The 24,896-nt window shown below is 27.9% G+C and overlaps 2 protein-coding genes across 2 annotated transcripts; one reads left to right on the top strand and one right to left on the bottom strand.

Annotated features, from left to right (window-relative positions):
• Nucleotides 1–2,892: 2,892 nt before the first annotated feature.
• LOC112775853 (protein ENHANCED DISEASE RESISTANCE 2-like) lies at nt 2,893–18,059 on the bottom strand. The gene is made up of 22 exons (XM_072229700.1): nt 17,765–18,059; nt 16,347–16,421; nt 16,156–16,209; nt 15,098–15,163; nt 14,668–14,723; nt 13,999–14,078; nt 13,009–13,131; nt 12,283–12,317; nt 10,562–10,662; nt 10,377–10,472; nt 9,871–9,935; nt 9,713–9,784; nt 7,590–7,763; nt 7,313–7,494; nt 7,173–7,230; nt 6,742–6,923; nt 5,832–5,933; nt 5,028–5,075; nt 4,771–4,914; nt 4,609–4,704; nt 3,666–3,767; nt 2,893–3,188 (listed from the first exon to the last, which is right to left on the bottom strand). Exons 1-22 carry the CDS (start codon nt 17,963–17,965, stop codon nt 3,096–3,098), a joined length of 2,205 nt encoding a protein of 734 aa, XP_072085801.1. The 5' UTR covers nt 17,966–18,059; the 3' UTR covers nt 2,893–3,095.
• Nucleotides 18,060–22,183: 4,124 nt separating this feature from the next.
• On the top strand, nt 22,184–24,208 carry LOC112775843 (cysteine-rich receptor-like protein kinase 7). Its single transcript, XM_025819741.1, has 2 exons — nt 22,184–22,294; nt 23,873–24,208. Exons 1-2 carry the CDS (start codon nt 22,184–22,186, stop codon nt 24,206–24,208), a joined length of 447 nt encoding a protein of 148 aa, XP_025675526.1.
• The last annotated feature ends 688 nt before the right edge of the window (nt 24,209–24,896 follow it).

Below are 24,896 nucleotides of genomic sequence, written 5' to 3'. Positions count from 1 at the left end.
GCAGAAAGGGAGAAACGAATGTGCGAGAGAAAGTGACGTAAATGGGGAGGAGCTGTTCTTCTGCCGCCGCTGTCACCGGAAACCTTGGTTTCTGCCGTCTTTACTGCTGGAGCTTTTCACTGTGGGAGAAAAGCGACTGCACCATCTTCTTCATTTTGACACCGAACCTCCATTCATAATCCTTATTGTTGCGTTCTGTTGGAACTATCAAAATTATTGTTGTTGCGAGCATAATCGAAATTGGTACTGCTACCGCCATCTCAGTTGCATTAAAATTGTCACTACTGCTACAAATTTAAAATAAACGGGTTATACTCATTTAGTATATCAGATCAATTTTACTTAACACATGCTCATAATTGTTAATGAGTCAAATTTAAACTGACTTACGAATTAGTTTAACTTACTTTCAATTTTGATCAGGATACTCAAAAGCAAAAAAATTATTTTAAAACCAAATTAATATTGGGAGACATGTGCATGTAGGGTATTAAAAGTTTTTACAAAAGCAAGACTTAACCCGACTAGAGGTGTTTATAGATTGGATAATATCTGCAAATTCATAGTATTTATATATATAATTCGTAATCTGCGGACATTGTCCAATCTACAAGATGATCGAATTGGATCTGATCAGATCCTCGTTCTAGTAAGATCGGATCGTGGATATCACAGCTGCATCTGCGGATCCGATTCGAAGATATGCAAATCCATATCTAATAAATAAAAAATTAAAATATATGTTATATTAACCTCACAAAACCTAATTTCACTACTACCTCTCCTAACAAAAAATACTACAACAAAATCAGCCTTTTGCCATGTTTTTAAAGTGTGTCGAAAAGTAAAAAAAAAAAGCGTAACAATAACTTTTCGCCACGCTTTTTTAGCTATCGACACGCTTTAAAGCACCTCTCATAAACTCAACCTTACCCAGAACTTCACCTCACTCCAACCCTCTTCTCAGACCTGATCTTAGCCATGCCAAAGACTGCTCGCCATTCCTGCTCTCAGTTCACTGTGCATGGTTCCTCTTTGTCGACGTCCTTCTTGGCTTCGACGCAGTGGCGGAGCTTGAAACAAAATTTTGGGGGCCGTAAATTTAACATAAAAATTTAATAATAATATTTATATCAAAATAAAATTTATAAATATAATTATTCTTTAAGTTTGTTACTAATAAGATAATAAATAAATAATTCTACAGATGAAAAATATAAAATAGTTTATAATTGTACTCTTCGAATTTTTAATGATTTAAAATCTTCAATAATTGAATCAGAACTAAACTTTTCAGCAATTTTTTTCTCAATGTAAATAACCAAACTATCCACAAGAAAAAGAGGAAAATCGAAATTGAAGTGTTCTAGCGTGTAACAAAATCAAAATTGAAATAGGCACGGGGTAATAAGTTATACACACGTGGGTAATGATTTTTTTATTTTTATTTTAAAATTTTGATATGTTGTGAAGTCAACAAAGACCCACTCGCAAAAAATTATTATGCAACAAAAGTTTGAGATGGGAATTCTGGATACTTTAAGTTATAATAAAACATCTAAACCAACTGAACTATTTTTTATTTTTTGACGAACTACTACTAATTTTTTTATTAAAAGTTTGGAGGCATGGCCCTCCTTGTCTGACTTAAGCTCCGCCACTGTTTCGACAACACTTTTCCGTTCATCCCTTCCTCTGTTCTTCATTGCCTCATCCGTCGCCATGGTTCATCGTTCACCATGGTTCCTCTCTCTTCCATCACAGTGCCTTTCCTTGCCAAATTGTGCCTGTGATCTAGCCGCATCACCTATCTAAAATTGTCGCATTGCCACCGCTGCTACTGTCAAATCTCCGAAGTTGCTTGGTGTCTTTCGTTCTCCTCCTCTAGTATTGCGTGGTGGCTCAATTTTGGTCTTATATTTTTTTTGCAGTGCTTCATTTTTTTTCCTTTAAATTTAGATATAAAAAGTGTTATACTGCAAAAAAAATTAATTATTAGTTCAATTTACTTTGATATACAAAAAGTTAGTTCTAAATGCTATTTGTTTTTCAGTTCTTGCCTGTAGGAGTTTAAATCTTTAAAAAAAAAAAGTAAATTTCAATAATTTTACATGTTGAGTTGTGTTTTGAGGTGTTGCTGCCTGTCCCTGAGGAATGAATGGTTGCTAAACAGGTTAAAAAAAGGCGAAATATGTTTTATTGAATTTTTTTTATAAAAATAAATATTTTAATATATATTTTTTTTGTAGTTATGTTTGATATTGATCTGATTTTATTTGTAAATATGCGAATCAGATCCGAACATAAAAAATATGGATATCCTATGAAATGAGTTTAGTGTTGATTGGATTGAAATTTCGATCAGATCCGATTCGATCCGATTTTCGTATACTCTTAACCCTTATTTTAATCTTAGTGGCTTCCATTTACAAATTACTCTATTCTACTTTGAAAGTTGGTTCTATTCCTGTAGAATCCTGTTTTGAAATCAATAAACATAACTTCTCCTAATTTTATAATTCATTTCTTAAAGCTTAAACCAATATGAAATTTGAACTAGATAGACTAGGTAATAGGTATGCAAGGTTGTCATTTCCAATTGATTGCAACTTAATATCATTTCACAACAAGAAGTTGTACACATTCAAAGATATTGATATGATAAACTAACTGGTTTTTCTACATTAAAGTCTTGTTTTAAATTTGGCCCTTAAAAATCATTCAACCAATTATAATTATAACTTGTGTTCAATTAGAATGGAACTATTAATCTCTTATAGTCTCAGCAATTTATCAAGCGATATTTTGATAAAGTTTCTGTATAAAAAATGTTAATTGGATTTCAATCATTGAAACAAACAAAAATAAAAAATAAAAAACACAACAGAAAACTTAATCAAAAGAAAGAGCTAGTGAAACTATAAATGGTAAATGAGTAAGTGGCAAAAGGAACTAAAAGGATATATGCATTAAGAGAACAAAAAATAAAAGACTATACTTTCATTATAATTTGATTCTTCAATGTAATTGTAAGCATTTGAGCCAAAAAATTAACTAGCTAGAATCAAATTGTTTATTACTTTTGGCGAAAGGCCTCAAGATTCCCATGATACAGCAGAATCAATGCTAAGGCGATTTAATCGAACAGCTCCAAGAATGTACTCTGGTAATTCGTCCTCCTCTTTTGCCTACAATTATGGAAATGATGAGTATGAAGTTGTACATCCTAAATGTCACATTAGTGTTGGAATATAAATTTTTATTATGGCTTAATTATAATTATTTATAATTATTAATGATTTGTTAATACTAGTTTTTGATAGACACATTAGATTAAAAAAATACATAAAAAATAAATTTTTTTCTGTATATTTTACAGGATATTTTTTAATTTTTCTGTTGCGGATACAAAGAGAAAATAAATTTTACTATGATAAATGTCTGAAAGAAAAGAAAAAAAAATCTATGTTAAAATTTAACTTTATCATAATCAAAATATATTATGATAATTAATCTAAATATGAAATTTACAGCCTTTAAAATAACGCTTTTACTTAAGTTAATTTTACCATTAGTACTTAAAATAAGGTGCTAGTTTAATTTAAACGAAGGGAAAATGGAAATATTTATCATTAAATATGATTAGAAGTATTAAAGAAAGAAACCTCTATCAAAATGGCAAGGTCAACCACTAGGCTTGTGACATATCCCATGACAAGTCCAATCACACGCCTAGCTACCGAAGAGGATCCAATATCCAAATCTATCTGCATGCAAACACAAAATTCCTATCAAAATTGCTTCATAATGAATGGCTAGTTGTTAATATGAATTAGGACTTGAAAGTTGAAACTATACTACTATTAACATATGGAAAAGTATATGAACCAACTAATAATTAGTCAAGAATGGAATAATATAATTAATTATAATTAATTTTATTAATTTATAATTTAATTTGTTTGTTAAATTATTGTTGACCACGTTTAAAATATGAGGGAAGATACGCTAGTGTTAGGAGAGAATCACGGAACAAATGTTTTGATCATTCATTAGTTGGTTCCATATAATTAATTATGTTTTATAATACGTAACACATGAAACATAGAAATCATATCCAAAACCATCCAATTTACAAGAAAAAAAAACATCCGTGTGCCTATCAGTAGCAACATCCGGTTAAAATCATCGGTGCCTCTGATTTATCAGTTGACTGATTCTTGACTTATATAGCATTGTTGTTAACATATATAAATCCACAATTAATGCTAAATTATTGACATTTTTGGTGTAGTATATTTCCAATAACGATAGCGGTAATGTTAGAAAAATAATAATTTAAATTTATTTTATTTATATTTTATAAATATAATATTTGTAATTATATATATTTAATATGATTTAATTATTTTGAAAATAATTAAAAAATATAAAAAATAAATAATAATTAAAAAATATAAAATAAAATATTTTATGTTAATTTTTTATTTTCTTTCAAACATCTTTTAGAAAATAATACAAGATCCCCACATGATTAGCTTGGTATCCATATATTTTAGGAGGAACATAAATGATTGTTTTTCCTATTTCTTAAGTTTGAATAATTACCTCTAAAAAATTATCTTGTCGATGGTATTTACATGTGACAGCTTTGCCCAACAAGCAAGCTTTTGTTCCTACAGCTCGCTTTACCATCCAGTATCCCTGTATAAAAAGAAAACCATTATTTATCAAATAAATGCTTTAATTCATTCATTAAAAATTACATACCTCAACTATACTTGGAATTAGTTTGAATCTTGAATCACGAAATGCATCACTTCCATCCACAAACTTAGCCAATAGAGAATCTTCTTTTATTGGCCTATCAGATGCGTAATATAGAACCAAACTATAGTTTGGTTTTGCTGGAACCTGACATGAGATCATCACAAAATAAAAACTCTTCTTCATAACAATTCACTTCATTAGTCAAATACTTATTCATGTAATATTTCTCGCAAAGAACAGTCATATTATACCCATACCTGTAGATTGAATACAAGAATAAAAGGAAGCTTTTTTCCTTCTTCTAACTGCAATTCAAGAAAAAAGGATTAAAATATGATAGTTTATAGTGAAAAGAATCAACAACCTCACATATTCAAATAAAAGGTTTCGATAATAACCTGGTAAGAAAAACTAACCATGCTATATTATTGAAACTAAAAACAGTTATCAATCAGCTAGTTACTAAAGAAAATATATATATATATATATATAGAGAGAGAGAGAGAGAGTGATTTAATAAATTTTTATTAAATTATAGCTTGTATGAAATAAGATTTAAGAGTACAGAATCCATATCAGATAATTTATATAAATTTTTTTGTTGTTTACAATATTTTTTAATTCGACAAACTAAAAAATTAATTCACTGTGAATTTAATTTTTAAACGAAATTTAGATTCAATAAATCATCTTATATAAATTCTATGCCTTTAAATCGTACTTTTATACAAACTACAATTTATTAAAAATTTATTAAATTACTCTCTCTATATATATATTTTTATTCAATCTCCTAAACATGGAAGCCAGTAATAAATGCAATGACGAGTTCTAAAAGCTTCCATATTAAGGATTGAATGAAAGTACATATCAAAGAGAGACAAATTTAATAAATTTCCTAAGATATATATAAATCACAAGCTTGAGATAATTAAAGTTTTTTTTTTAAATCTCTAATCAAAATACTCAAGCAAAATTAAGAAATGTTCTTTCACCTCTATTTTAGAATAATATGTATGATGTATGATATTAAATACATGAGATTTAAAAGGGAAGAAAACCTGAACTAAGCATTTAGGGTGCAATGCAACTCTATCCATAGCTTTGTCAACTTTTAACCAATCAACAGCTATGAGCTTGAGAAGCGGATCCCCACCAACTATCTGCATGACAAATTTCATATAAATTATATATATTATAGAAAAAATTCCAAGCCTACCGAAAACATTGGTATTTTAATTATTTTAATGTTGATTTCAATTAATATATATTATATATATTTTTTATAATTCAGATCAACAGTTAAAACAATTAGAATATTGATATTTTTAGTACACTTAAAACTCTTCTTATATTATAATAATATAGGATGTAGGATGGTCATTTTAAGTGCCACTTGTGCTGAATTGAGAAATGTATCCCCTATTGTTTCTTTATTGGAGAAACAAAAATAATGGCTAAACTAAAGAAGATAGAAGCACCACACCATTAATTCTGATTAGATAGTTAATAAATTCAGTATATATAAAAAGAGATATATAAATACTTTTATTTCTTCTCATTTACAGCTAGATTACAAATCCACGTTTCTATCTCTAAATAATTAAAAAAACATATGATTTTTATTCCAAATATTAATAGGTAAATACTAATAGTGTCTCTAATGTTATTTTATTTTGTCATATATATTCGTATTCCAAATATTTCAAAAGTAACTCAATATATATCATCACTTTTCATCAGCTATATTTTTTGATAGATTAACATTGGAATATATTAAATTATTTTTAAAATGTTATAGTCGCAAGTTAAATAAAAAATAAAAAAACTTAAAACAAGATTAGTTCTTATCCAAAATATTTAAAACGAAAATGACACTTTATGCTTCAAAATTTCAGCAACTTGAACATGGAATACGCCTTAAGATAAAGGCGAGTTTCACATAATTATGTAGTTATGTAGTGAACTAACCTTTGTATTATCTTTTAAATAATTCTTTCCTCTAATCTTAAATCCTTCACAACTGGGACAAGTCCAACAGTCAGTGTCCTTGTCATCATTCCCTTTTCGTAAAGAACCATGAACACCACTCACATCAAGTGGGATAGGATCTAAACTAGTATCCAATTCTCTCATTATCTCTGCAGCTGGAACTAGTACAATACATAAACAAGTATTTTAGAATCTAAATTTGTATGGAATAAACATATATAAGTCTCATTTATGTGGAAATTGCACATCAAATTTGACATCTTTTTCATTTGCTTAAAGTAGTTGATGGACTGGAAGATTGAAACATCAAAAAAATAGAAATGTGTAAGAAAAAAAAAAACTATAAGCCTTATGGCCTTTATTGATTACCATTAGAAAACACAATAAATAAAGGGCGATGAAAAAATTACCTGAAATTTTATTTGAAGCTGTGTGTGGTGAAGCATTGTTTGGTTTGGCTTTGCGCTCCTAACATAATAAGCAAGGTATCAAACTCTAAAATGCAAATATTTAAACTAAGCAGGCATAATAAATTGAAATTTAAAGAAACCTGGTGATCATAAGTTTCTTCATCTGATGAATATGCAGTAATTGCATCGTAGAACTCATCCTGCACCTCATCATCTTCATACTTAGCACTAGAAACAGGAGATTTTGCGATATTGGCATGACGAGCACTCGTCGCATTTTTTTGTTGGATTGATGGATTCGCTCCAATATATTCCTTCAGACCTACCATTTTAAAAAAATATAAATATTAAGCTGTATTTAGTTTAGTTTTTTTTTAATTAAGAAATAAAAAATAAATATAAGTTGAATTACTTTACCTGCTACTTGGCACAATAAAGCATAAGGAATACTTCTCTCGAATTTGGAGTTTTGGTTGTTGTTCTTCCAATGAAACCAAGATACAGAGTGTATTTCTAATGTATGGGTGACTAAACATTTTTGTCTATCTACTCCCATAGGAGTGTTCAAATTTCTAATCTCCCATGTAGATGCTACAAAAAGAAAATAATAATAATAATAATAATAATAATAATAATAATAAGAAAGAAAATTAGTCAAATAAAAAAATCAATTGTCCTTTTTAAATTTTTTATACATTAAAACTACGTTTGTTTGTAAATACTAGAATTGAGATTAAAAAATTAAGATTTAATATCATATTTTTGAGATTTAAAGTTTCAATTTCTTTGATATTTTTAGAAGGTGAAAACATATGATATTTAAATTTTTTAAAATAAAAATTAAAATTTTAATAATTTTTTTTTAAATCTACCTTTATTCAAATTTTAAAACTTTAATTCTATTTTTTCTCATTGGTAAGCGCAGGATTCAGAAACCTATATAATGTACATGAAAACTTGAAACACATTCAAAAACCTAAAATAAAAAGCTCCATAGGTTCATGTTCACTACCAAAACACAAGCTATATTTGGTTGGAAAGAAAAAAATAGAGAGAAAGAAAATAAAAAGGAAAGAAAAAAAAGAAAGAAAAAGAAAGAAATTGAGTGGATTTTTATTTTCTTTAGATGTGTTTAGATGGAAGGAAAATAAGAATGAAAAAATATTATAAAAAGATAATTTTACCCCTATATTATAAAATATATTAAAAAAGTAAAGGAGTAGTATTGGAAGTAGAGAGAAAAACATTAGTTTTCTCTCCATTTTCTTTCCAATATTGGAGAGGAAAAAAACTGGTGATTTTTTCATCTATTTTTTTTCCTCTCTAATTTTCCTTCTCAACCAAACAAAGAAAAATAATTATTTTCCTTCCCATTTTCTTTCCTTCTATTTTCCTCTCTAACAAACATAGTATAATGCAAAAATATATACTGCATGTGCATGGTATAGGAAGGAATGTGAGTTGCAACATTAATGAGAGAAGGGTGGGTGCAAGAGAGAGAATTGGATCCCAAAAAAAAAGACGTGAATAAGAAAGGGAATGGTGAGGAGAATAGTGGGAGTTGTCATGTGCATTGCGTGACTTAGAATTAGAGGTGGAAATAGGTCAGGCCAGATCAGACTTTGCTCTTAACAGGTCTGACTTGTTATACGGTTGATTGGCCTGAGCCTGGTCTGCAGCTTGTTATAGGCTTTTTATAAAGTATTAAGCCTGCCCTGTTATTCAACTTGGCCTGGCCTGAAACCTATTAAAAGGCCTAATAATTTTTTTTTACAAAAACAAAAATATTATTTAAAAAATTATTTTTTAATAAAAATAGTTATATGTAATATGTCATATATTTAATATTTATAAAAAAATTTAAACTTTTAACATATTTAAAATATACAAAAATATTTATAATAAAATATAATAAATTTAAAATATCTCATAATTTTATTAATAATAAATAATTATTTATATATTTAATTATATTTTAACAGGTCCAGACAAGTCTGACAAACCTATAAAGCTAACTAGTGAGTCTAGACCTGGTCTATTAATGTATTAAGATTTTTAAAAAAATCTAGACCTGTACCTATTTTATAACAGGTCAAGCCTGATTAGGCCAAACACAGGTCAGACTACAGCCCCTGACAGGCCGCCTGACCTTTTTCCACCCCTACTTAGAATCAAGGGAGGTGGTAAGAGACACCTACGAGTCTCAAAGAGAGAACCAAGAGGGAGTGAGCACGAATTATTAGATAGAGTATTTATGGAGAATGAATGGTAAGATGTACGATGAGAGGGTAGTTGAAAGCCTTATCCGATCGTTGTCTGATGGTTGTTGAAACAAAAGTAGTTGATTGGGCCTGAAATCATTCAAAACATGGGGAAAGGAGAGTGGGAGAATTGGATCCCAGAAGAAAATGATGATGATTAATAAAGATGATATAGGTTATTTTCAAATCACTTAAATTTTAGGATGTTAAAAATGTAAAGCAAGTGAACACAAACAATTTTTAGAAAGAAAAACTAATTGAAATAAGATATCCTCTTACGATTAATTTTTGTACGCCGATACCCTGATCTTGGAGGCTTTTTCTTATGAGTAGCTGGCAACTGCAAGATTGCTGAAATAATCAAACGTGAAAAATTTTTATATATCAATACTATGTAAAATTACACAACCAACTTTCACTTTCATAAATATACTTACTGTAATTGCCATCTTGTCCACGAAACCATTGCCTAGAGAAGATAAAATCTCTCTTTGAATTCCACCTAAAGTCTCATATAAGTTATTTTTTCGATGGTTAATAAGACTTTGAATGGGAAAGGAGACAATTTAAAACACCAAATTAAGTTTGGGTAAAATTAAAATGGAAAATGTATAGCTCTATTAGAATTTGTAATTTTTACATTATCTTGGTCTATAATATGATGATTCTCATGTTCTCTAGTAATTATTACATGTATTATCGTGCAAACTCTTAGTTTAATTTTCTTTGATTGAGAACTTTTGTAAAAAATATATATATATATATATATTATTAAAAAAATAACAAAATTTTATCCCATCAAATAAAATCAGCTCTATAAATTACAAATATTAGTATATATTCAATAAAAATTTACTAACTAATTCATATTATTAAAATTATAAGTTTCAAATAAAGCATTTGGAAATTCAAATGAAATAGTTTGTCATCATGCATAAATTACCGAGTAAGATACTTAGGATCATATGTTCCGTAAAGAACATCATAATGTCCATCAAAAGATTCAACCAACTCTATGTCACACATCAACATATCCCACCTTCAAAAAAAAAAAAAGTTATATTGATTAGATCTCATAGAATATTATTCTTCAAGTACCGTATGTTATGTTACGTGTAACTAACTTACTCATATCTTTTCTCTCGTTCAATGCTTAGAAACACTTCTAACACATTTTCTGCACTTGTATCAATGACAGCAACCGATTTTGCTAAGACACTTTTATTAATCTACAAAATATAAAAAGAATGCCAAAGAAGAATATAATTACCTATAATATCATAATAAATTAATACACTCAGTGTTACAAATAGATGATTATAATACATTCGAAGTGTCTTTTACTAATAATACGAAATTATAACATCATATCTATTTGTGGAAACTAGTAATGTCAATGTCTATGAGAAAATGTAATATTTTAAAAAGAAAAAAAAAACAACCTTAATATGTTGACAATTAATTTAACCGACGAGGAAAACAAATTTACCTATAATTGTTTTTCAATAATGTATAGCAAATAAAAGAAGTTCAAAATAATTAAACTAACATTGTCATGAATCTACAAAATAAATAACGAGAAAGAACTATCTAATCACAAAGGTAAAAATAATAAATCAAGCAAAATTGAGTTCAATATTTTGAGTTTAGAACTAAAATTAATAATAATTGACAATCATAAACTAATTGATTGAGTTATGAATATTATGTATTTATTTAAAAAATAATTAATAAATGTAAATAAGTTAACTTTGAACTAATTTAAATTAATTTTTATTATTTTTCAAATATTTTCGTATTATCATTCAAATATTTGAACAAGAAAAAGAGAATAAATATAACATATATATATTTTTTCTATAAAGCAAAAGACTGCTTTAATATTTATGTGAGGAATTATAGAAAAAACAGTGTGAAAAAAAGCGAGATAAGTTGAGAAAAATCATAATTCTATGAATAGTGTTAGGGAGTCAATGGCCTAAGTGTACAATATGTACAATAGGCTAAATCTTTGATCCATGAATAGAATGAACATCACTCATACTATCCAGAATAACCATCTGGATACCAGGATAAATAAATATCTCATGTCATAAAATCACGAACACTGATCTTTCGGATCTCAAACTCTAATATCATATCATGAAACCACTCATCCCAAAAGCGTAACTTGATAGAACAATATAACACTAATGATTATATCTCTAATACTTCATAAACCTTCATTGCACGCATTGTACGCTTAAACCATTGGCTCTCTATACTTTCCCTAATTCTATTTCTTTGTAAAGGTGTCATTCAAAGGCGTGAATTTTGGATTAATTCATGTAGTTCTCCTTTTTTAAGTTAGTTTAGTACTTAAAAAATTGCTAAACTTCAATTCTCTGTTTTTTAAGTTGTATTAGAAATTTAGACGTTTGTGAGCATGGTTTGAACTCTGAAGTTCTTGATGAATTATATTAGAATTAATTATTTAATTTGTTGAATTAGAGACTGCAACTAATTTAATTATAGTGAAAATTTTATTATAATTTATGGTGAAGACCAAATATAAATCTCAATACACTTAAAAACTGATCAAAAATATATAACTGTGTTAATCTCTATTCTCTTTATTGATATGTTCAACATAAAATGAGATAAAATTAAAATGAAATAATTTTTTGCATAATTAATTTCATTGTATTTCTAAGAAAAGAGATAAAATTCTAAAACAACCTGGAATCATTCCTTTTACAAATCTTTTCAGAATAGCTAGGACAATTAAATTCAAAGCAAGTGGATTTTTAAGATATATATATATAGCTTCAATACCGTCTTTTACCACAAAAATTTAGAAACATGCATACCTTGTAATTCGTGAGGTCCTCAAAAATTCTAACGCCTGAAATAAAATTAATTAATAAATAAATGAAAGTTCAGTCCTGGCCAACAAAAAGAAAGAAGTGTAACCCAAAAAATAGAAGAGCAAAAAGATTTTTTTTATCAATTTAATGAGAATTAAATCCCACTTTGATTCATGTGATTGACGAGTTGCATTGATTTAGTCCTTAATTTTTTAATTGCTACAATTTAGTCTTTTAAATTTAAAAAAAGTATATAGTCTCTCGTGTATTTTCCGTCACAAAAACTCAACGTCGTTAGTGACGTAACTCAAATCTTGCTATGATGAACATATTAAAACGACGTCGTACGCGTTGACGCTAAAGAAAATATTAAACTACGTCATTTGAGGGTTCGAATAATCTTGTCATAACCAAATTCCTTGTCATAACCCTCAAACGACGTTGTTTAATATTTATTTTAGCGTCAAAATGCCTCCAAAATCATTTTAATATGTTAAGTGTGGCAAGATTTGAGTTACATTACTAACAGCGTTGAATTTTAGTAATAAAAAATACATAAAAGACTATATTAATACACTTTTTTAAATTTTAAAAATTAAATTTTTGCAATTGAAAAGTAATAACTAAATCACTTCAACTCACCCATATCATAGAATAAGGTGGAGCTTATCTCACTTAAGGAAATTCAAACAAGCAAGGTATATATTTGCCTAATAAAACAAATAGTACCGGACATGGTACGAACACACTTCCATTGATGTTCTTCAAATACATCTTGATCCTTATCAAATCCGTCAAAACTAAAACTTCTTGTTCTTGTTCTTGATGATTGTCGTGAAAGTATCTCTGGGCCTTTGGCATCAAAAAGGGAAAAATTAAGTCAACTATAGTATTAACAAAGACATATAAAATAAATTAAAAAAGATAGTATAACAATATTAGCAAATAGCAATATAGAAAAGTAGAACTTACGTTTATGATTCTTTGTAAAAATGTAATATATAGATATTTATTTAGAAACTCACTTTCACAATTTGACGGGGATAACAGGTTGAGTACTACGCAAATTCTAATATATAACGAAAACATAACGTAATCATACACCTGAATCAAATTTTTAACCTACTTGTTTACAAAAGCAAATGTAATTAATAACACTAATCCATCATGTCTCTCAAACCCATTATTCCAATTTATTCTTTTCTTCGCACCCCGTATAAAAAAACAAATTTTGATTTGCATACTATCGCTTTTAGAAAGAAAAAGAAAAAGATTGCCCGAAAATTCTCATTTACAAGTGTATATTTGAACATTAATTAATTTCTTTTAGCATTACTTTTATTAGTGTATTTAATATCAATTAGAGAAAGTATAGATTAGTCAATTTTAGCATCTAGAGTTTATAATTTAGGGTGCAAAAGATTAAAAATTTATGATTTAGGATTTAAAATTTAAAATAAATAAAATATTTTTTTAAAAAAATAGCAAATGTTTTATAAAAGAATTAATTCTCTAATATTATTCTATCAGTTAATCTCAAATTCTAAAGTTTAAATATATAGATGATAATAACTGTAAGATTAATCAAAATAGTTATTACTTTTCACTTTAAAGGAGAGTTGTTGGGTTGAACGTTGAAGTGTTAGAAATAGGAAAAAATATTTTTTTATATATTTTATATATATTAAATCAAGGAATGCCTTTTCTTTTTCTTTTTACCTTGTCCAATTCTTATAAGCTTTCTTAATCCAGAGCCAAATCGCTTCACACTATGTCGATTGCGATGATCGAGATCGAGCCTTATACAAATATAAAGACAAAATGATATGTCATAATGTCAACTTATGATAACTCTTCTGAAAATAGGATGAATTCAAAAGTAACATATCTATTATCTAATAACTGATTGGGATTAAATCATCAAAAGCGTACTAACAAGGAAAGACAACATATCCAGTTATTCACTTATTGTTAAAATAAATAAACAAATGGGCTTCTTACTTTTTAAAATTTTAGATATATATGTTAATAAAAAAATAGTATTTATACACTAAATTTAACTATTAAAATCAGTTATCATATATTTATGTATAAATATATATTTTTTAATTTATTTTTAATATATATTTTATAATCTAATATATATTTTATACTAATATATATTTTATACTAATAACTGATTATAATAACTGATTTTATTATACATTTTATTATACACCTAATATAGTTGTATTTGAATACTTTAACTATATTACTTTCTAAAAAATAAAAAAAAGACTAATTTGTCAAATGTTAAAAACTAATTTATTTTTTTCTTATCTAATATTCTAAAAGCTAGGTTAAAAATTTAACAAAGTGTGTATATAATTGGAAAAATAAAATGCATACTCCTCTTGATTTAGTTTCTCTCTAGGATCGCCTCCGCTTGACAAGTCATTTTCAGCCTGAAAAAGAACAAATACGTACTAAGTGATTTTCACAACCACGTATCCATGACACTCAAATTAATTCAAAGAACTAGTCCATATTGTTCACTTATGATGATGACAATCAATATAACGTAAAGCTAAATATTATAAACTTCCATACAATCAGTATTTAAAAACCAAAGATTTTGTAATTATTAACTTTTTTTAAATAATTATCAATTAATCTTACAAATTATATTATTGTAACTTTATAACTATTATAAAAAATATTATGTACACATTAAAAATAAGATATCGAATATATTTTAACATAAATTTGATACAAATAATAAATTTTGTGACTAGTTTTTTTTATACACCTAGCATTATCCAACTATTATATATTATACCTGTTGCTTGGCATGATTAAATGCTTCCATCCATCTCTGAGCTTCTGTCGCTGTAGCACAAGCGATCTTCAATGAAATATATATGTTAATAAATAAATAAAAATTCATTTATGTTCAATAAAAAATGTAAAATTTATCCATGAAAATGTAACATTTTAAACTAATAAGCTCTTTAATGTAGAGTAAATACTTTGTCATGCATGATATTAAAAATAGGACTATATTATTAAGAATGATCATTTAGGTAATATTTAGAAGAGAAAATGAAACTAAAAGATAAAAATTGAGAGATAGAGATCGAGAGAGAGACTGTGACCAAAAAAAAAAGATTGAGAGAGAGACTAAGCAAGCAATTTTATTTTGATTTGTTGCTATTTAATTCAGGTAGTTATTCTGTTATTGTTTCTATTATGGTTTTTGCTTTTAGTTAGCTTTCACCTGTGATACAAGAAATTAGGTCATGCATAGTGCTTCTAGCATAGTTTTTTCTGTCATAACTGCATATAACATTATATCTACTAAAATCAACAGTGACTTTATTTTATGTAAATATTGCTGCATGGCTATATGTACAATCTCTCCTTTTAATTGGAAGATTATTTCAGTTTAAGGTACGCCTAGAAATGATATTTATCTCATCAAGGATTCTCTTATTTTGTCTCGTTTATTGATGCATATATATACAAGATAGGCTTAGTATTTTCCTTATTCTAAGGGCATGATAGTCATTACAAGACATGTGTTGTTTGATGTAAATTTATTTTCATATGCTATGTTCTCTTTCTGCAACTTCGTTGGAATGTTTTCGCACTTTGGTATGTTGGATGTTTTGTGAATGTTTTATCATATTGGACTTCGTTTTCTTATACATCTAATTTAGCCTTCTAGATTCGTTCGTGCTATAATAAATTTATAATAGGTTTTCGTATATTCTTTTTGAGATATTTAAGATCAAAAGCTAAAATGTGCCAAATTCCCTTCTCCTACCTTCATGAACCCTAATAGCAAAATCAACAACAATAATAGAAAAAAAAAAAAAACTTCAAACTATAACTTACATCTCCTTTTTTGGAATCGTCTAAGCGATTGGAAATCCTTATTACGTAAAGATCCTGAACACAAAGGAATAGAAATATTTAGCTTAAAATTGAAATATATAATCTATAATCACATCCATTGTATGATCAATTCAATTGAGCACATTAAAAAAAAAAAAGAAAAACATAAATTTTACTAGCTAGTGGATCACCATATTAGCAATCCTTCGTTGCCCTAGATTCTCCACCATTAGTGTGGGACCTACAACCCCTAGTCTTATAGGTTTCTGCACCACAACCACAAAAACAAAGAGAAAGAAAAAGACATGAATAGAAATATAGTTACAACAGAAAGTTTCGGACATCACATTAAAAGGATAATACTAGCACAATTTATTTTTTTTATTTAGCAATTAGTCAATAATATTTAAAAATATTGCCTAAAATTATATTATTGAGTTGCTAAACTAAAAATATTAGACTAATAATTAAAAGTGTTGACCAATATAAGAAAAAATTACTGATTTTCAAATTTTTTCATAAAAAATACCAGAGTTATAGTGTGTGACAATACACACTTTAATATTTTTATATTTTTAATATATTTTCATTTTCAAATAATTTTATACTAAAACTTTATATTTTCTTTATTATATTTGTTTTCTCAAAATTTTAAAATTATTTTTGTTAGAAAAAAAATATATACTACGGATAGTTTTTTATCTAAAATGTTTTTATGTTTTACAATAAAAACTAGTGTCAATTCTCTAAAGATAGTGTAAAGCGAATTTTTTTTTTTCAACTTTAATTTCTTTTTCCTAATTATGAGATAGAGAAAAGAGTGGGTGGTTGTCAAAAAAGCTAATGTAAGACTTTTAACTTTATGGGATTGACAAAGGGAGTTATAATAAAATGGGATTGGATAATTTCAATATATTTGCTTTATATAAAGATATAGATAAACAGAAAACATAACATGATGATCATCGTATTATTGAGCATTGTATATGGAATAATAATAATCATTAAAGATCATAATGTGATTTGTAATTGTATAAAAGTATATTTTAAGATTTACACTTTGAAATGTGATGATGATTTCTGAAAATAAAACCATTTAAGGACTAAAACGAAACTAAACTATATGCCATTTTATAATGTTCAATGTTTGAATAATAAGTAAGAAGTTCCATGATTACTTAAAGTTGGGGGAAGAGATGGGAAATAAAGTTTCACATTCAATTGAATGCTTATTTATGAAGTATCTAGTTAAAAACGATTTCTTTTATATGCATCCAAATAAATAAACAAAACATTGAACATATTTGTAAAAGATCTGTTAAAACTTTTTTTTTTTACAAATGACCAAATTAATTGCATGCTCAAGTGAAGTTAGATTGTATTCTTTTTTCAATCTTAAACGTTAGGGCTCCTTATTTTAAGTTACATTATAAGCATTTCAAATATGAAAGGGCTTGAAATTTCTTTCTATATAGTTGAGTCTTTGTATAATTGAATTTGATGGAAAATTTAATGCAAAATTTTAATAGAGAAAAAATGAAAGTAGAATGATCTTGAACAAGATCATAGAAGCTAATAAAAAAATAGAGAAAGAATTTAAAAAACATACAATGCCTGGATTTTCATGGGGATCACGCTTGTACATGGCAACACATTTTCCCTTAACAAATAAAAATCGGAGATGGTGATAATCAGAGCCCATAGAATGAACACCCAGATGGTAAACCCAACCAAAGTATTCAAATATCCCTTTTTCTTCATGGTGATCAAATCTTCCACTTCCTGAAGATGCATTTAATGCTTCCATCATACAAAAATATGTTTCATTCGAATTCCGGATTGATTATTAGATGACAATGATAAGGGAACATCATGTTTATTATTTTTCCCTTTCAATGTATTTTGTTTCTACCTTAATTTCTCCGAAATGGCTGGGTATTGTTTATTGGTCATAATAAATATGTGTTCCGTATTTGTACACGTATTTTTTGAGTTTTATTGTGTTAAGCTTTGATCTGTCAAAGTGGTAATATAATTTTTTTTTACTTATTCATTTAATTCTTGTTTTGTTGTTATCTCTATCAAGTTTGTCTAATGCACCAAGGGATACTTTCATTTCCACAATAAAATTGTCAAAAATAAAATAAGATTTAATTATTTTGTACATCTCTATAATTTTACTGAATTTTTAATTAAGTTTTTATATTTTTTTTAATTAGATCCTTATATCATTCATATTTTATAATTAAATCTCTATTGTGATAAAAATATTGAAATTAATGAAATATTCTATTAAATTATACAAAATATTCAATATATTAAGTATATTCGTTTTGTTTTACATAATATTCTGTTAATTATTCTAATATTTTTGTTATAATAGAAATTTAATTACAAAATTTGATATAATATTTTAGAATTTTATATAATATCAGTTTGGTCTAATTCAGTTAAAGTTTTTATTGTCAGAACCAAAAATAAAACTAAACCACAATAAAAACAGCAAAATATTTTTTTGTTTTTTTGGTTTTTGATATGTTCGGTTTTTTATTTGTTCAGTTCAATTAGTCGATTTAGTTCGGTTTGAATCGATTTTGAACATCCTCTCACTCTCTTCTTTTCTTATTTTTCCTAAGTATAGAATATGTACTCTTTTTCTACTAGAATTTTTTTATTGAATTTTTGTTGACAATATAAAAATTTAGAATTCATTTTAAAATAACGATTTTACAAGTTTAATTAATGTTAAAAAAACTAAAATACTCTTCTTAAAATTCTTTTTAAAATATTAAAATACACTTTTTTTAATACTAGTATTTAAAAGAATAAAAAAAAGTCAAATTTTAAATTTGATTTTAATATTAAAATATTCTTGTAATAAATTTTAGAAGATTAAAATATTCCGTTTAAGATAAATTTTAAATATTAAAATGTCTGTCTAAAAATATTTTTTTCTTACTCTTTGAAATTATTCCTTAAAAGTCAATTATAAACTAATTACTACAGAATTAGATGAGATATTTGAAGACTAATTATTTTCTAATTTCTATTTCAAGATCTTATCAATTTCTATGATATATATTAAAAGGAAAAGTATAGGGTACCAACATGTTATCTGCCAACTTCTGTCAACTCTTATTTATATTTGTGTTTTATGGAAATGTATTCGTAGATGTGTCTAATAATTAATATATTTTAAATATATATATAAAGAGACACATCCAGAAAATATATCTATAAAGACACTTCTATTAAATACAGTTATAAAAAAGACATTTTTATTAGACACATTTACGAACACACTTTCATAAAACACAATTATAAATAAGAGTTGGCAGAAGTTGGCAGGTATACTGTTGGTAACGTAGCAGAACCGATATTAAAATGTACCTAAAAATCTTGATAAGTGATCAGATACACCGTGATTTTAAGGCAAAGGGAATGCACTAGTACTAAACGAAGGATTCCGCCAAAATATAAGATAGGTAAAAACCCATAGTGAGATCATGTTAATGTTGAGTCTCATCGAACGGTATCATCCTATTCATAATCATAATATTGTCACAAGCATCAAGTACATAATGTGAATCAATATTAGAAGAATTCAACGAAGATGTCGCAACTGTTCCGACACTAGGCTGCACATTGTTGAGACCTCTAGAAGGGACAAAGGAATCAACACGAAAATTTACATGCATCCGTCGATTTATCGTCATAAACCAGTCGCTCGATTCATATAGCATAGAATATTTTATTTTTATAATTTAGTTTCTAAAATTACAAGATTTTAAATTTTGTATTCGGTGTATTTCATGTGGTGTCGTATACCGTATTTTATGTCATGTTGTGTTCTGTATCTATGTCACTGTTCATGCATAATAAGTTACAGAATTTGATTTGGGTTCGAATTATTTTTCAAAAAATATCTTTTAAAAAAATAAAAATAATTTTATGTTTTGATATCTCATACAAAAAAATTATATTTATTAATTGGCCGCAGATTCCTTACTCCATATTTCATATGGGAGTATGATTAACCCATCTAAAAATAATTATGAATTGAACCCATTTTTTATTTTTAAAAAAAGTAATAATTAAAAATTGACCCATGTTTATTAATTTTTTTTACACGTTTTTTCTCTTTTATTTTGATCTGAGATTCAAAGTGAGCCATTTGTTCTGGTAGGGTTTTGCCCTTCTTTCAACCACTATTGCGATTGTCTCTTCCTCTCCCTCTGTCGTCTCTCTCGTTCGTCATCTTCGCCGCGCAACCAGCTTCCCCTGCCGCTGCGCAACCCGCTGTTCTATTAGGTGCCATCTTCACCGTATCTCTTGTATATGATATATTTGATTGCTTCTTTCCAAACTCAGATTCTATTTACTTTATTTTGTTTTATTACTTTTTCTATGGCAATTTTTTTGTGAATTTGAATGAAGTTTAATTTCAATTTGTGCTTGATATATGTTAGAGGAAACTTTGTTTCAATTATTTATCAGTGATTCTATTTTTCTTCTATTTTTCGAGTTCATAAGTGTTGTTTCTTCTTATATATTAAAACAATTCTGAGTCATCACCCCAGGTGTATTGGTGTCATGAAAATGTGATAGGCTAAAATGAATGTATATAGGAAAATATAGGAACCAAAGACCTTATTAAGCCATAATTGTAGAATTGTGATGAATGTTAATTCAGAGAATGATATGACTGGCAATGAATGCATTAGAGAGAAAGTTGGAGTTCCATTTATTTCGGAAAGATGGTAGAATTAAATGATTAGATTATATGAGAAGATTTGTAGAATCTTTAAGAGGAACAGTAGATCAGATGAAGGGCATCTAGACAGGTAATCATAGAAAAATAAAAATTATAGATAAAACCATAAAGAAAGTCTAAATTAAATGGTTGTCTTTAGACATTGTTCATGCGTAGCTGATTTAATTTTTAGCAAAAGGTTTTGTTCTTGCTATTGTACATGTTGGTTTTGGGCGGTGTGAATGTTAGTTACCAAAATGAAGAAATTAGAAACAAAAATGATGGATCTTAAAATTTTTCATTATCTAATAAATGATTGATCTTAAAGTTTAGCTGCATTTATTTAATATTGTGTCACATGGTATGAAAAATAGACTACAATGTAACTGAATATTTATTTACTTTGTATGATTTTGATAAGAAACAACCTAAGCTTGAGTTATATGTACAGATTGTATTGCTTGTAGGGGATGACCCTTCACAACACATTTGATATCATACATAAGATAATTTGTAAATAAAATTAATCTTTTAGGTGAACTAAAATTAATGATGATATAGTGGTATGTAAAAAGAAAATGTGTAGCCTGTGTACATAGCTCTTGGGTAGTTGAATTTTTCTTGTGTCTGAGTGCCATTGAGCTAGAATTTTAGGTGAATCTCTTTATCAGATGTGCAAAGCGATAAAGGAAATTCGTCAGTAACGTTGATCAGCTTTCTCCTGGAGTTGATGGTGTAAAGCTATCAGTAACGTTGACCTTCATAGTTTAATGAGGGTGACAAAATAGCGTCAGTATTGTAGCTTGAGATTTCTATGATAACTTTTGATTCTATTATAATTCAACTGGTTGTGTTAAGTTGCTTGAATTCCTTCTCCCTCTCCTTCTCTCCACCCCTTTCTCTTATTTTCGTCTCTGGCCACCTATGGTTCAAGTGGCACCCACCTTGCCTTACTATTTCGAGGTGAAGCGTTTTTCATTTTGTTTTTTTTTTTAAAGAAAATTTTAAGGGAGTTTTTTCACAACGGTTAAGTTGTTTCCACGTGAACTCAAGCTTTAGAATCAGCTAACCACTGATGCTTATATCAGATTAGGCTGCCTACATTACACCCTTTGGGGTGCAGTCCTTCCCCAGATCTTGTGTAATGCAGGATGTTTTGCAGCGGGGTGTCTTTTTTTGTTGGAAAAAAGGGGTATCATTCTCAATGTGACTTTTGCCTATACTGTAATTATTCCTCATTAATGCATTTCTGACCCTATCTATTTGCTTTATCCAATGGCGGGAAAATCTCAAGGTAGTGATGTTGAATATATAAGGAAACAACAGAGGTGCTTAATACTTCTACTGAAGCCGGAGATAGCAAAGCTTTGTGAACTTCTTTTACCAGTATACAGCTCATTTTTTATCTGTTAGGTTTGCAGTTTGTTTATCACTGTTTTGCTGTTGGTGTAACGTGATTTCTGAGATATTTTATAGAAAGGTTGATAGTTAAAGTAATATTATAATGTAAAAGTTTTCTATATGTTGAGACATATTACTAAACAAACCATACTTTGTAAAATATTCTGAAATTTATGATTTGACGCTTAGTTATGTAGAAAGAAATTCTATTCATTGAACTGGAATAATGAAGTCTAAGGTTGAAGGGCAGGATCTCTGCTATGTTGAAGAAAGCTCTTGATGAAATCTCTTATACATGTATGAAAGCAATTCAATAATACGAATCAATTCCACTAAAACAGGTTTAATGCTATTAGATTTATAGCAGCAAAAATATCCATTTTATGGAGACGTGTGTAACCTATGTTATGCAAAGATAGCTCTTGGCATTTTCAACCTCCCACTAATTAAATATGACTCCAGCTGCATTCTTTTTTTTCTATATTCTTTTATAATTTCAGATCCGGACCACAAGCCAGCTAAATTATGTTAAAAAAAATATGGCATGTTACTTATTAAGTAATCACTGACAATGAAATAAAGTAGCATAAAGTAGAACATGTTTAATTATTCCTTTTGCTTTATTACCTTATCCAGATAAATGACATGATAAGTTTTTTAAAGAAATATAGACACTTTACTATTTAATTATCTTTGGAAAATTTTATAGTGCTTATGATTTTTGCTTAAAAAGTAGGGATAAAATTTTTTTTAATTCTATTTGTAAAATTTAGACAATATAGAAGACAGTCATTTGAGCGTATCTAAATAGAATTATGTTTATATATAATAGATCATGTGGGCTGCGTTGTTCCGTTTCATTTAAGATTAAGAATAGGCATAATCAGATTCGCTTTTTACATATCTATCATTATTTTAGACTCTAATCTGTGTTGTTCCGTTTCATTTAACATTAGGAATAAGCATAATCGAATTTGCTTTTTACATATCTATCATTATTTTAGACTCTAATCACCTCTTTGGACTTCTATTGAATCAAAAAATAGGTTTGATTGTCTATTTTTTTGATAGAATATATACAAAATATCCTCCTGATAATTTAAATCGATCTAATTAGATGTTCAACTTGGACCTATATAACATGACTGATTAATAAAAATACTCTAACACTTCACCTTTATCATATATTCCATACATAACACACCTATCTATTTAACTCTCTTTAGCCATTTACACACCATATTTGAAGTTATTACTTACTCTAAATATAATAATATAAGTAGCAAGGGACGACTTAATGAATGCTCAAATGGATTTTTTCAAATATATATAGAGTCCCTTTCTAAAAGAAATCAACAAAGGTTGGCTAAAATAATAAAGAATGTGCATTTGGAGAGCGTGATCATCAAAATAAATGTTAGATAGCACTCCACTTGCTAGTTACACTATAATATGAGCTCCTTAATTGCTTTTCGTTATGAACAAAGAATTCGTTTTTGTTATTCCAGTTTCTGCTGCTACTCTCCATCACATAGTTTTGTTCTTCTTCTACAACTACACCAGATACCAATTTTCCACATCTCTAACTGCACAGGAAACAGCACCTTTGAGTTAAACAGCACCAACCATACCAACCTCAAAACTCTTTTATCTTGGTTTTCTTCCAATGCCACTAACTCTGCCGGATCCCACATTGCCAAGGTCGTTTCTTCTGGTAACAGCAGCGTCTATGGCCTCTTCCAGTGCAATGCCGATATAATGCCAGAGAAATGCCAAAAGTGCATCGATCAAGCAGTGTATAATGTAACATCAGAGTGTACAACATCAAAGGAAGCTGTGGTTTTTGTTAAATTCTACTTCCTACGCTATTCTTACAAAGATTTCTTAACAATAGCATAAGAAAGCCCTAAAATCTTCCGGCACAACCTCTTATAAATATATAGCAAGAGACAATGGCACAACTGAAGGTTATCAACTATTGGATGAAATGATCAAATACAATGTTAAATAAATATGTCAAATACTGCTTTAGAATGTAAGTAAATCAGAAGAGTCATAAATTAACTCATAAATTGATAAAAAAATCCTTTCCAATAGCAAATATTTTCCATAAAAGTTAAGCGGACATATTTAAAATGAGCCAATACCAAATGATATGCTCGAATAACCATCAGCCCAGCATATTCTTCTGCAGCTCCAGCATTTGGTTGCAAAGAGAAGGAGTCAAACCCAGTGATGGTATACAGCAAGTCACCCAAATTGTTGCACATTTTCTGACACCAAATTTTATTGTTTAGACACAGAAAATAAAATTAAAAAAAATCTCTTCTCTCGCATATTTTCAGGCCAAAGATCATTTATAAGAATCTAAAAAGAACAATTTAAACATCTAACTAGCTACCTGATAACCTTGAGCCTGTTCAGTTGGTGCAAAAGGGTGAATATCAGTGAAACTGGGCTATGTTACTGGCATCATCTCAGTTGTTGCATTCAACTTCATAGTACAAGATCCAAGTGGAATGTGGTGTTCCCTTTGCAACTGTTGGCCCAATCATGTTAATCTTGCATTCTGGACAATTCCATGGTC

The sequence above is a fragment of the Arachis hypogaea genome, chromosome 3, assembly GCF_003086295.3.
Source record: "Arachis hypogaea cultivar Tifrunner chromosome 3, arahy.Tifrunner.gnm2.J5K5, whole genome shotgun sequence".
Classification (NCBI taxonomy): Eukaryota; Viridiplantae; Streptophyta; class Magnoliopsida; order Fabales; family Fabaceae; genus Arachis; species Arachis hypogaea.
Note: the sequence above shows the minus strand (reverse complement) of the source record. Positions and strands in the feature narration are given on the sequence as shown.

Coding starts and splice junctions, on each gene's coding strand:
- LOC112775853 (XM_072229700.1), bottom strand. CDS start 17,965: ATGATGGAAGCATTAAATGCATCTTCAGGAAGTGGAAGATTTGATCAC. Junction 9,936..10,376: donor GATCCTAAGTATCTTACTCG/GTAATTTATGCA, acceptor ATGAGACTTTAG/GTGGAATTCAAAGAGAGATT. Junction 3,768..4,608: donor GACAAGATAATTTTTTAGAG/GTAATTATTCAA, acceptor GTTTGCATGCAG/ATAGATTTGGATATTGGATC.
- LOC112775843 (XM_025819741.1), top strand. CDS start 22,184: ATGGCGGGAAAATCTCAAGGTAGTGATGTTGAATATATAAGGAAACAA. Junction 22,295..23,872: donor TTTGTGAACTTCTTTTACCA/GTATACAGCTCA, acceptor CAACTACACCAG/ATACCAATTTTCCACATCTC.